Source organism: Panthera pardus, unplaced genomic scaffold (assembly GCF_024362965.1).
Source record: "Panthera pardus isolate Hobbes unplaced genomic scaffold, ASM2436296v1 HiC_scaffold_16, whole genome shotgun sequence".
Classification (NCBI taxonomy): domain Eukaryota; kingdom Metazoa; phylum Chordata; class Mammalia; order Carnivora; family Felidae; genus Panthera; species Panthera pardus.
Genome location: NW_026526721.1, coordinates 80,991,067 through 81,004,728, shown reverse-complemented (window position 1 = coordinate 81,004,728; position 13,662 = coordinate 80,991,067). Strand labels below are relative to the sequence as shown.

General features: G+C 40.7%; 1 protein-coding gene across 3 annotated transcripts in view; it reads right to left on the bottom strand.

Annotated features, from left to right (window-relative positions):
* Positions 1-13,662, bottom strand: part of IGF2BP2 (insulin like growth factor 2 mRNA binding protein 2) — a 156,333-nt gene that overhangs the window by 11,372 nt on the left and 131,299 nt on the right. For 2 of the 3 annotated variants that reach the window (XM_019463419.2, XM_019463422.2), the window contains exons 8-10: positions 12,852-12,974; positions 12,360-12,495; positions 9,923-10,051 (exon numbers count right to left, since the gene is read on the bottom strand). In XM_019463419.2, coding sequence (XP_019318964.1) covers positions 9,923-10,051; positions 12,360-12,495; positions 12,852-12,974 — 388 coding nt within the window. The remainder of the gene's footprint in view (positions 1-9,922; positions 10,052-12,359; positions 12,496-12,851; positions 12,975-13,662) is intronic. The other variant, XM_019463421.2, reaches the window with a different exon arrangement.

Below are 13,662 nucleotides of genomic sequence, written 5' to 3'. Positions count from 1 at the left end.
ATAAACTTATGGGGTGCCTGGGTGGCTCAGTCGGTTAAGTGCCCGACTTCAGCTCAGGTCATGATCTCATGGTTTGTGGGTTCGAGCCCCGTGTCGGGCTCTATGCTGACAGCATGGAGGCTGGAGCCTGCCTCAGATTCTGTGTCTCCCTCTCTCTCTATCCCTCCCCCACTCACACTCTGTCTCTGTCTCAAAAATAAATGTTAAAAAAATTTAAAAAATAAAAAAATAAAAATAAATGAACTTAAAAAAAAAGTAGCTGCTTTTTGTTGAATATCTAATATACAAGGCACTGTGGTAGGTAATTTATTCACAAACTCTTCATCCTCATAACAGGCCTGCAAGACAGAAATAGGTCTGATATCATACATTTGTACAGACAGGACACTGACAGAATCCACAGTCTAGTTAACTGCACTTTGCATAAGGCCACATAAATGCTGGCACACCTGTTACAGGAAAGGAGGTGAATGGCTCAGAGCACCACGGGGTCAATGTCTGTGGACCCGCCCTGCAAGATGACCTCCTAGGCTTCTTACAGGGGTCTAGTGTTTGTTGGAGGGCCCTTGAACAAATCCCGTTGTGTTCTCAGTCTCCCAGATCTCCAGATGGACTTTGAGTTCCATATCACAACTTCATCTTATAACACTAGGGACCAAATGAAAGGGTTTCCCTTTCTGAGCTTGGAGAGTGGACTTCTGGCCTCGGGAAAGAGGAGACATGGGCACTGCAGGAGGGGCTTCCCCCACTGTGGGCCTAGGTGATCACAGGGCTGTGCTTAGGAACTATTGTGTAGACGCAAGCCTTTGCTCTCAGGTTTTGGAAGGAAGCTGTAGTGACACCTCACACCCACAAGAGGGTGCTATGAGACCAGCATTGCCTTGGCACTTTCCACTTCTGACTGGAAGCTGAGCGAAGAGGGCTTACCCGGTCCTGCTTCTTCCTTGAAGGGCATTCAGCTCCAGACCCTTCCTGCAGGTCCCTGTCCTGAGCCATGGAGGGTGAAGGGAGAATTTCTGTGGCTTTCTGCTCAAAGCTCTACCTTGGGGAAAGGATGCTTCCCCTTGCTCCCCCTCCATTTCCTCTTGCAGGACATCCTTTCTTTCAGGCCTCAGGGCAGCAATAATTCTTTTGAATTGTGACTTGCCTTTTCCTCCACAAACTCACATGAGACCAAGAATAGACCAGCCACAGTGTGACTCCTATTCTGGGTTTGAATACTCCCAACATAAACACTGTATCAAATTTAGACCTACCACTTGGGTTAGGAGAGAGAATTAGCTATAAAAGTATTAAAAGGACTAATTCCCCATTCCTCCTTGTGTTCACGAGCTACTACAGTGGGAAAACTTGTGGGGAAAGAATCCCAAACTTGGCAGTCAGGAGCTCATTTCTAGCAGAGGTGCTGGCTTTATGTACGTAAGTTGGTTTTCAGAATCAGAATACTCATAAGACCTGAGTCTGAATCATCAGCTCCATACAAGCTGGAATAATTTATTCAACTCTTCTGAGCCTCATCCACAAATGGGTTAAAATATCATGTCTAGATCTAGAAAATAAAATATCTAGATCTTTTAGAAATTAGATCTTCTAATATGTTGTGAGGGTTCCTTCAATCGTTCATTCATTTATGAAAAAGATATCTGAGCACCTATCATATACAAAGCACTGTTCTAGGTGCTGAGGACACAGCTATTAAGACAGAAAAGATCCCTGCTACCATGGGACTTACGTCCTATTGGGGAGACAGACAAGTATTGTGAAAGAAACGAACAGGACGACGTGAGGAAGCAAAGCTGTGGAGATTAGGGTTGGGATGCCAAATATAGCTGGAGCGGCCCAGGAAGACTCTCTGAGGAGGTGACCTCTGAGTTGGGCTCCATGGAGGAGAAGGAACTGCACACAAGGCACTGGGGAAGGAAACATTGTAAGCAAGATTCTTAGAGATGCTGAGCTAGGACAGGGGTTGGCCTTTGGAAAAACAGAAAAGGGGCTGGTAGGGTAAAAGCTGCAAACGATGGGGGGCAGGCAGTCTGAGATCACACAGGGCTTGTGGGCCTTGGTCTGAACTTGGATCTGACCCTATGAAGTACCATGGATGCCCCTGAAGGACGTTATGTGGCACTGAGTGGGGTCACAGGAGTGGAAGGATCTATCATTGGGTACTGTAGTACTGAATTGTTAGTGTTAAAAGAGTACTTATTTATAATGAAATGTATGCTTAAAGCACGCGATTTCCCAACCTTCTATGGATGGAGTCTACAATCTCAACTGGAGGAAGGTTTCAAAACACGCTTCATCACAACCATCAGAGAAATCACCCGCTGATGACTTGAATAAATGTTCTCTTTACTGGGAAAACAGGTTGCAGCCATCTGATGAACCAAGAGCCCAAGGAGGGGGAGGTCGGCAAGGAAGCCCACCCAACCCAACACGGCAGTCGGTCTCACTGTCCCAGTTTGAGAGTCCCTAGTTATTTTACAAAGGAGAAGCTCTTTTATTTATTATTTTTAATTACTATTTTTTTAGACGCCTCCTTCCCCATGTATTGCTCCCACAGACCCTCCATCTGAAGGTTTAGAAGCCACCAGGAACCACATGAGCTGTTTTTGGTCTTAGGGTGAATCCCAAGATAAGAATTCCAATGCCAGAGAGATGAGGGGGTGGTGAAAAAGCTCCTCTATCTTTAAGAATTTAAGAAGCATTATGACACTAGGGAGTGGGGGAGGGGTGTTACAGTAAAGGTGACCCTGCCAAGTGTGTCCCCACCCCCTGCCAACAGAGGCTGCAAGGTGGGTGGTCATTATTATCCACCGGTTTGTGTTATATTCTCAGTTTGAGGGAAACTGGTGTCTGCTCTTCCTTTATGCTTCACTCTTCCGAGGGGGGGGGGGGGTAGGTAGAGGAGTATATATCAAATGCATTAGTAAAAATTAAAAAAGCAATTATAAACAGTTGGACCTGCTTTTCCTGGAAGAACTGCAGAGTCTTTAGTCCCAAGCTGCTATGTATGACCATAATCATGATGTATGATTTAGGTGACAAACTGAAGCATGAAGAAATCACGGGGTGGGAAGAGTGAGGGGTGGGAAGAGTGAGGGCTGGGAAATGAGCAGTGGACAGAGCAAGTGTCAGGCATACAAATTTCAAATACTGAAACAGCTGTACTGTGAAGAAAGACTGATGCCACATTGCAAAGACGGTGGATGCTCTCCCTAGGAACCAGGAATGTGGGCATGGGCCTGGGGGGATGGAGTGGACTCGGCCAGAGGGGTCAGTGTCATGGGCAGAGCCTCTCCAAGATTCAGAAGGTACACCATTCTACGCCAGCTTGTCAAAGGGCCTCTCCACAATGGCTGCTTATCCACCTCTGTGTGTTCTCAAGGGACAACCTCAGGAGCTGAGGAAAACTAGAAACTGTTAAGTTAGCAAGAGGCAAAGCCAAGACTTGAGCACAGATCTGTATCTGACTCTGTAGCCCAAGATCTCAACTACTACCCCCAATACTGCCCCACCTGGAACATTCTGAATTCACTGGTTCAGGTGGGGCCCATGGCATGTTATGAAAAAACTCCCCTAAGGATTCCAATATGCCTTCTGTTGAGTTTATTTAAGTATACGAATGGACAATTAAAATTATTAGATGTGTATTAAGAATCAGGAGCATGGAAGAAGGGAGCAAAGCCGAGCAAGGCAAACAAATGACCCAAGTGAATTCATTCAGAAAACAGAACTTTTAAAAAAAATTTGATTTGACTTCATTCATCTGTAAGTATACTGCTATGAGAAAAGATCAATGAGAGACCTAGATGGATTTGGAAAGGAAAAACTCCACAAAGGCTGTATAAATAGCAGAAAAGACACTCCTAAAAAGTCCATCAGTGCATCAGAAGATTAACCCATGCAAAACAAAAAGAAGGAACTGGATATGAGAATGGAGAAGAAGAGCTACAATCCATAAAGTGGGAATTTCAGAAGGACAAAATGAAGTGGGGGGAGGGAGGGAGGGAGAAGTAATACTAACATGAAGTACAGAAGCAAAAGATTTTCCTGAAGCAAAGAAAAACCTGAATCTTCAGATCAAAGGGCAGAGACTCACATTTCTGAACTCAAGTGTAAAGGCAAAATACTAAAAAAAGGCAAAAACAAAACAAAACAAACAAACCAAAAAAACTCTTACAGACAGAAGGGAAAAAAAGCCATCTACGAAATAAATCAGGCTGGTAGCACATTTATCTGGAAAAAAAAAATACTAAAAGTAATGTTTTCAGAGTTGTAGAGGAACTATTACTCTAGAAATTCTAGACACCCAGTTGAACTTTCATTCATGTGAAGGGAAAAGAAAAGAAGGGCATTTTCAGATCTAGAAAGGTTTAGAATTTATATTACATAAGGGCAATTGCTGAAAAAAGTTGTATAAGGAAGCATTCCTGACAAACAAACAAAAAAGCCCCCAAATAACTCAAAAATGAGAGGATATGGAGCACAAGAAACCATCTGCAGTGGACAAAGTAACCAGTTACAGTTTAGTTAATTCTAAACCACAGGTTATGAGACTGTGTATTCATTAGGAAAAGAAGCTGAACAGTTTGGAATAAAATTCCAGATTATTTCTAGAGTGCTATGACCAAAATACATGAAATAAAACTTATTAGAAGAATCTGACAAAACCATAATCATGGTGGGAGAAGAGCAAACTCCTCCCATAATAAGTCATACAGATAAAAATAATCAGATAGAGGATATGAGCCACCAATCAGAAGCTTGCTTTTATAGCTATAAACACAACTTCGAGCCCATCAGAGAAGGTGCATCCTTCCAAATGCCCACGAATTAAAATACTGACCATGCATGAGTAAGGTCACAAAAATCAGAAACGCTGCCATAACACTGTCTGAATACCAAGTATAGAAAAGAACTGCAAGATAACAAAAAAGAACCCATCAACTACTTAGAAATTAAAAACAAACAAAGCCCTGGCAAATGTGGTCAAGGAAAAAAAGAAAACACAAATATATGATGCTAGGAATTACAAAAGAGTAATACACAAGTTGGGAGACTTAAAAGGCAATAGTCCACTTTGTACAATGTTATGCCAACACATGTGAAAGCTAGATGAAACAAATACTTTTATGGACAAATAAAAACCAATAAAACCAAGTTAATAATTTATAATAAAATGAAAAGTTTATAAATGATTTGTCTCCAAAAGGTGGTAGGCCCAGATGTTTTATGGATAAAATCTTCAAGGAACAGAAAAGTTACATATTCTTTAATTTTCCCAAGCATATTAAAAGTCGGTCATCTCTCCAATTCATTCTTTTAGGGAAAAAAATAATCCTGCTGTTAAAGCTGTCGAAGAGAGTATACAACTACAGTAATTATAGCATAGACAAAGAGATGAATGGAGCAGAGTCCAGGAAGACAACTAAGTGGGAATTTAGTGTATGAGACACCTGGAATTTCAAACTAAGTGATTAAATGGTATATTATTCAAGAAGTGATTTGGGGAAAACTGGCTATCCATTTGGAAAAAAAAAAAAAAAAAAAGATCTTTTTGTCAAAGTTTAAGTCAAGATAAATTCCCTATGAATTACAGATACAAATAACAATCCTCAAAATCCAACAATTAAAAATTATTATAAGAAAACATGGGAGAATACCTTTACAGTGTTGGATGGGACATGTTTTCTTTAGCATGACACCAAAGGCCAAAATACAAAACGTCACTGATTTAACTACTTTACTTCTTAAAATTTCTACATGAATTCTGGTGAAGAGAAATCTGTGAGAATTTAAATTGCATATACCTTTTGATGCAATAATTCTAGTCTTAGATAATTTACTTTTGGATAATACTCACACATTGTGCAAAGACTTATGAAAAGGAATATTCATTTTGACCCTACGTGTAGTAGAGAAAACCTGGAAACAATTCAAATGTCTAAAAATAGTGTGCTGGTTAGAAAAATTATAGTAAATTCATACAATGGTATACTAGGTAGACATTAAAGAGAATTAGGTTTAATTGTGAAAAGATGCCCATAATAAGTGAAACAAAAACAAAACCCTTGTAATTCTGTGTGTATGACATGATTCCACTTATAGTTTTGAATAATATGATTGTATATATGCTTAGAAAACATTTTTGAAAAATGGAAACATAAAGGTGCTATACTTTGGGGGAGTGGTTATTGGGTAAAATTTGGGTAAGAGAAGGCAGGCCACGGGACATGTTTACAATTTACTTCATACAACAGTTTGTCCAAAATATATTTAAAATTATTATGGCACAAGACACGACAAATAAAGCAAAGAGAAATAACAAGCTGGTGAAAAATACTTACAGTATGACAAGGGGATAATGGCCTTAATATGTAATTGCTGTTACAAATCAGTAACAAAAAGATGGAAAATAAAGATGATGACAATAGCACTAATTTTACACAGAAAGAATTATGTGCAGGTTTTAACTTACGCAAAAACCCTTACAACAACACCATGATATATACAATTACCACCCCCATCTTATAGACAGGGACACTGAGATGCAAAGAGGTTAAGGCATTTGTCCGAGGTTAAAAACAGCAAGTGATAGTAGACAGATTAAAATGCAAGTGGTCTGGCTCCAGAACCTATACTGCCTTTCAAAAGACTGATGGGCGAAGGATATAGAAAGACAATTCATTAGAGGGGAAAAAATGGCCAGTAAAAACTGTTGAGCCTCATAATAACAAAAGAAATGTATGAAGTATCAGACTGCAAGGGATAATCACATGGGTTATGAGAGTATGGGAGAAAAAATCTGTATCACACATTGGTGGGAGGGAAAAGTAGTATACATCCTCCATGTATTGAAATTTATGTATTATGTATCAACATTTATGTATTTTATAATTACATATCATGTAGAAAATTTATATATTCTTTGGCTCAGCAATTCTATTTCAAGGAATTTATTCTGAGGAAATAACTGGATAAAAGAGCCAACGTACAAGGATTTCCACAGCAGAGTGAATGCCTTGAATATATATATTTTAGGTACATGTAGCATGTATTTAACATTTAGAAATTATATGTACACACACTCATATGTGCAAACACTGGTTATTTCTACATTGAGAAAAAACTTGCACTTTCTACATTTCTGTATTATTTCTTTTTTATTTTAAATTTATTTTAACATTTATTTATTTTTGAGAGACAGAGAGAGAGCATGAGCAGGAGAGGGGCAGAGAGGGGGAGACACAGAATCCAAAGCAGGCTCCAGGCTCTGAGCTGTCAGCACAGAGCCCGACACAGGGCTCGAACTCACAAACCGCGAGATCATGACCTGAGCCGAAGTCGGACGCTTAACCGACTGAGCCACCCAGGCACCCCTGTATTATTTGCTTCTTAAATGCTATGTACATATTACTTTTATAACCAGAGAATAGTAAGTTTTCATACATACACATATGCTTTCAAAATTGAAGAGGTTAGAGACCAACCTTGGCATGTGTAAGCTCCATGTATAGAGGTACAGAGACTTCCTGACCTTTGGATCCCAAGAGCAAAAGTACTGGTGTTTTGTGATACATAAAAGGAAAGAAATACCCAAGGTTTCTGAAAATCTGAAAGCCTACATGACAAGAAAATAATAGAAGTATTTAAAACATGCCTATCGCTCCCACCCCACTCTGTCCTCAGGATGCCTGGGCCCATCAACCTGCAATGCACACACTGCAGGTGTGGCTTTGGGGACCTGTCCTAGGTCCTGCACAGGTAGGCAGTGATGGCCACCTCCATTCCCTGGCTCTGCACTTCAACAGCTGCCCCAGGAAAGGAGAGTCACAGAGAGTTGGGGCAACTATGTGCTGTGGTTAGAATTGAATCTTGATCTATGTGATCAAGATCAGAACCACATGGCTTTTAGCTTCATAAAGAAAGTAAAATCTATTTGATGAAGAACAGGAACTATGTATTTTATTTAGTAAAATGGTTATTGTACTGTTTTAGTGAAAATCTCAGATGAAAAGGAGCTTTCCAACTGGCAAACCTTATTTTCAAGTTTAGAAAATATCCTGCTATCACATGAGAGCTTCTCCCCTGGTTTTATTTCAAGGGTCTGTGAACTCTTTCTGTAAAGGGCCAAATATATATTTTAGGCTCTGCAGGGCACAAGGTTTCTAACTGCATCTACTCAACTCCACCATCATAGCAAAAAAAACAAATAGACAATATATAAACAAAGGGTCATGACTATATTCCAATAAAATTTTATTTACAGGGGTGCCTGGGTGGCTCAGTGGGTTGAGTGTCCAACTTTGGTTCAGCTCACAGTCTCACGGTTCATGAGTTCAAGACCTGCACTGGGCTCACTGCTGTCAGTGCAGAGCCCGCTTTGGATCCTCTGTCCCCCCTTCTCTCTGCCCCTACCCTGTGTGTGCTCTCTCTCTCTCAAAAGTAAATAAAACATTAAAAAAATTTTTTTTATTTACAAAAATAAGTGGTGGGGGAGTCTGGCCCTTGTGCCAAATCTCAGAGTAAGGGTTTGCTTACCCCCTCAGATTACCAATTTTAGAAGTGGCCTGTTTTAACATACCTTTCCCCCACTGTTTATCTCAAGTTCTGAGGTTATCTTCTGTAGGCAGTAGACACAGCCTTTCTCCTAAGAAAAGGAGATGTGTCTCAACATCACTGAAATGTCCCAAGCTTGGTCATTGTTAAATCTCACAGCAAAGACTTGGGGACAGGCACCTGTCATCACTGTTCTAAGTCCCTGGAGCAGACACATGATTGTCACAGCTGCCACAATCCTTCTTGTCACATCCCAGATCCCACTTATCCCGGCTCTCATCTCCACACACATGGCTCAATACTGGGCCCCATCCTTTAGTTTAAGAGAAAATGGATATAACTCCAAAGAAATGGTATGAAGATTTAGAAATGGCTCAGAAGATCTGTACATAAACAAGACTGCAGAATGTGTACATTCTTGTGACTAAAAATGTGGGTGCCAGTTCATGTCTGTATATTCTTGGCAGAAGAGCACAGTGGTTTCAGTCTCTCTACAAATAATCCAAAGAGCTACTAGGAATGCTCACACTGCAATGCCTACACTAGAGACCACCTCTCAAAAGAAAAGAGTGGCCAAGGTAGCGTTCATCAACCTAATTCTTCCCACTACAAAGTATGAACGTTGGAGGAAAGAAAGTTTGCTTAAAAAATAAGCAATACGTATACAGAAGAATTAGGAGTGAAAAAAAAAAGCTGTCAAGTATCCTGAACCCCAATTTGATAATGTATTGATCTATAATGCTTGTAAATGGAAGCAACAATTAGAAAACTTGTGAACATTCACATTTCTTCTTTTGTTGTTAATTAGGACTCAGTAAATACTTATTGAGAACCTACTAAATGCCAGGCATTGTGCTGTTTAGAAACAAATATTGTGTATTATTTTCTTTTAAAAAATGTCTATTAATAAAATATGATGCATTTGAGTTGTAGACATAGGCGAGAAATATATGTAATATATATATGTGTGTATATATATATGTACATATATATATATATTCAAGAGTCATCCAGGTACCCTATTATTTTAATAAATGAACAATACTCATGATTCTTATTTGAATTAAGAAATTCAAATTTCCTTTTTTATAATAGGCTTCTAGTTAGTGAATTTGCTAGCACTGTAGTTTCTTTCCTAGGTATGACATATACTATGTTTCAGAGCACGTATTTAGAGGATTTTTAATAATATTTATCTGTCCATTAGGAAGAAGTCCTAAGAAATGTTGGATTTATCCTACAATCACTTATGAGCACAGCCTCCAAATTAAAGCTTTAGCTCACTGATTCAACATAGCAGAGTAACGCTGCTGCCTGGGGGTGCCCAGAACATGAGCAAACCTCTGGGTGCTGAGCTACTTACAGCGAAAGGGTGGTAAGGGGGAGCGGGGGGAGCTCCTCGGGGCCCTGTTGGTGGAGGCAGCACGGACAGTCCTGTTGAAAAGATGCCAAGTGCGCTGAGGTTCAACCCCGGGATCAGATTGGCTTGTTGCTGGGAACAGAAATGGAGAAAAAGATGAGGGGAGGAGACCAGAGAGGCCCAGCTTGCCTGAGTCAACCTCCATCTTTTGTCCGGTCTCCTAATCAGCTCTGCCCTGGCCTCACGGACCCCCTTGCTGCTGGGGTGGGCTCTCCAAACCTCAAGCTGACCTTCAAAGCTTCTCTGAGAGTGTCTACACATCTTAACACAGCCAACAACGCTCCTCTGGGGGACCCAGGCCACCATATCTTCTCTCCTGCTAACCACTCATCCCCACCATGCCCAGTCCCACTCCTCTCTCCCCTCTGGGCCTCTGCACACATTATCCATCATGCAGGGAAACTGCTTCTCTTCCTCCTGACCTAAGTCCTACTTGCCATGTGGGTTTCACCTGAGCTTAGGTGTCTCCTCACTCCAAAGGTCTCCACTCCAGTGACCTTTCTGTGTGCCCCCACCAACATTCCTGTGTTTCCTTCAAATAATATTTGAAATCTCATCACATGGTATTTGACTTGCCTGTATAGTTGCCCTTTCCCTTTTAGATCATAACTTCCTCATGGACAGAGACTATATTCCTCAGTGTTGTGTGCTCAGTGCCTGGTACATAGTAAGTACTCAATAAATACTTGTGGAATGAATATGTTTAAAAAATATTGGGTTAATATGTTTTTCCAACTCTATCCAGAGAAAGATCAGATCTTTCACTAGGATACCATAACACATGTAAACTCCATTCTCAGGTTCAGGATGGTTCACAACTTTGAATTTTTCACCATTTAGTTGCGAGTGTTGTGATTATCTCACTTGCTTACTTATTTCACATTTCAACATGGGGATGCTCACCTAGGCAGGGGGTGGGTATTAACTGCACAGGGATGCAGTCATCTGGGCTGTGTCCACCCTGCCCCTACCTTCATCTCCCTGAACACTAAGCAGTTCTCTAACATTTTCTGTTTTCTTATCTGTGACTAGGGTCACCCATTAACTTGCCTTCTTTTAGGATGTTTGGAATAGGAGAGATGGGTTCTTTAACCTTTACCCCATTTGATATATAAGATCCAGTAATTCTGTTAATCATCTGTCAACGCGTGACTTTGGTACAGATATGAATGAATCTAAACGATACGCTAAGTGGAGATACTTAGAGCACCCAGACCCTTTTGTAGCTTTTCTGGATGACATCATATGATGTCAAGAGTCCAAAAGAAGACAGTGATGCCATCTGAGGATATTTCCACAGACAAATACACACAAACGGGGAGAAGGTGACAATGTGATCTTGTACTCATCATGTCCCATATGTGACGTGGGCTGCTAAGGGGGTGCTGGGGCGAGGAGGGGATAGTGTTCTGACCTGAGCAGGAGGGTCCTTAGAAAGAGGTGCACTGATGGCACTGGCTTTAGCCTACGTAACTCTTTGTCAACATTTACTCCTCTATGAAACATCACCAGGTCTGGGATTTGCTTCCAGGTCATTCAGGGAGGCTGGGAAAGCACATGGAGGCTTAGGTGAAACAAAGCAGGCCATGAGTTGATAACCGCTGAAGATGGACTATAGGCATATAATGACTTATTGCAGTATCCTTTCCTCTTTTATGTCAGAACATCATTATAATAAAAAACAATGAAACAAATGACTCCTCTGAGTTGGGCTTGGGCTTTGCTGACAGACGAGATTTTTAAGATTTCTGAAGGTCAGACTGGTGTCTCCCCATTGTAAAGTGAGAATCAGTTAGCAGTAACAGGAAGGACAAGCCCAAATCCAGACGTCTGCCGGAACAATCAGGGACAGCCAAGGTGATTGACATTTCCCGGGTGATCCAGAAGTGCACATCAGTAAGACAGGGATGAAAATCAGAGTTTACTTTTGAAGCATTTTTAAATTTAAAAAGTAACAGGACAACATGACAGAAAGTTTGTAAAGTAGAAAAAAATCCCACTTTCCTAATATACCAGCTGTTTTTATTTTTGTAGGTAGCCTTCCATTTTGCTCCATACTATTTTACATAACTGTAACCCTAGTTAAATACACTTCTATCTGCTCTTTTCTTAATGAATATCGTAAGCAATTCGTCATTTTATAATCCTCAAAGTTAAGATTTTAATAGCTTCACACTATTTTGTCCAGTGCATTTATCATAATTTACTAGTTGGTTTCCTGCTTGTTTTAATGCTCTTGTCCCAGGAAGGCAGGAATAACTCTGCAGATCTATTCTAAGGCACTTCCTCACCAGCTGAATGACAACTATTCTTAGAGAGGCTTGTGTCCTGCCTGAAAACACATGTGAAAACCAGTAGAGAAGAAAGCATTGGCACTTACATTAACAGCCAGCATATCATTTTCAAAGGCCTCACGGAGCTTCTTCATAATCTCTACCTCTGCATTGGCACAGGCCTCGACTGTGCCCTTCACAGTGATGGTTCTTTCAGGGTTGTATATGCTCAAATCCTGCAAGCTGGCCACCGGGAAAAAAGAGAGATTTCCTTTTTTCAAAAGGAAAAATAAAATCCCAGAAGGATCACAAACAAGTCTTGGTGGAGGACGTGGGGAGAAAACTGGATTCCCTCACCACACACTGTCGTTATCAAATACTTGCCATCTGATCTCGCGTCTTAGAGGTGACTTAGCTCATATCCATAGTAGAAAATGTCTGACTGTAACTATTTATGTATTTGTTTTGATGGTGTTAGATATATTTACATCGTTTATAATTATGTTCCCATTTTAAGGAAAAGTAGATGAAGGAGTTGGGCATATCAAAATGCTCAAGTTTTCCATTTTGGGCACAATTAATCTGAATGGGTGGCTTACGATGAGATTGTTATCTTGGTCCCTGTCTCATGTTCAATTTTCTTCAAATTTCTGCCTTCTTTTCCAATAAGTCTTCCAACTAAGCCATTGTGGGCCAAGATCTTCAGAGGAATCTCTTCGGCTCTAAAAGAGACAAACAACAATTTAACACTTATGGTGGGCACATTGGTCGTCTCCTAATAGCTATTAAACCACTTTTGTTCCCTTTACAAATGGGAGCCATTTTGTTTAGGTATCAAATGGTGATCCAGAGTACATGAGTTCTGATTAACATAAGCCAAATCATAATAATATATTCCCTTGTTGAGACTGATTGGAAGTGGGTGCCATGAGGCAAATCTAGCCAAGGAAGTAAGAGGAGAAGTCTGTTACAGGACTTTAGGAAGGTTTCCTTGCTCTTAAAAAACACAAGGAAGAACACCAGCCAGATGGCAGAGTAGGAAGCCACAGGTTCTCCTAACCCCACAGAGACATCAAGTTAACAACAGAGAGACTAGAACACCTCTGTGAGAATTCTAGAGATCAGCTGAGAAGCTATAGCACCTTGGCCACTGTAAAGCCAAGAAAGGATTCTAGCAAAAGGAGTAGGAAAATTTACAGCATTTGGTGTGCCTGTACATGCTCCTTCCTCTATGCAGCATAGCTAGGAGCAAATGGGAGGAAATATCCCTTATCAGGAATCCTCCCATGGGATGGAAACCAAAGACTTGACCATATATTCAACATATGTCTTATCTAGGAGCCACCAAGGGGTCGGTTTCTGTCTTGCTGACTTGGAGCACTTAGGAGACTGGTGCTAGAGTTTTGGAAG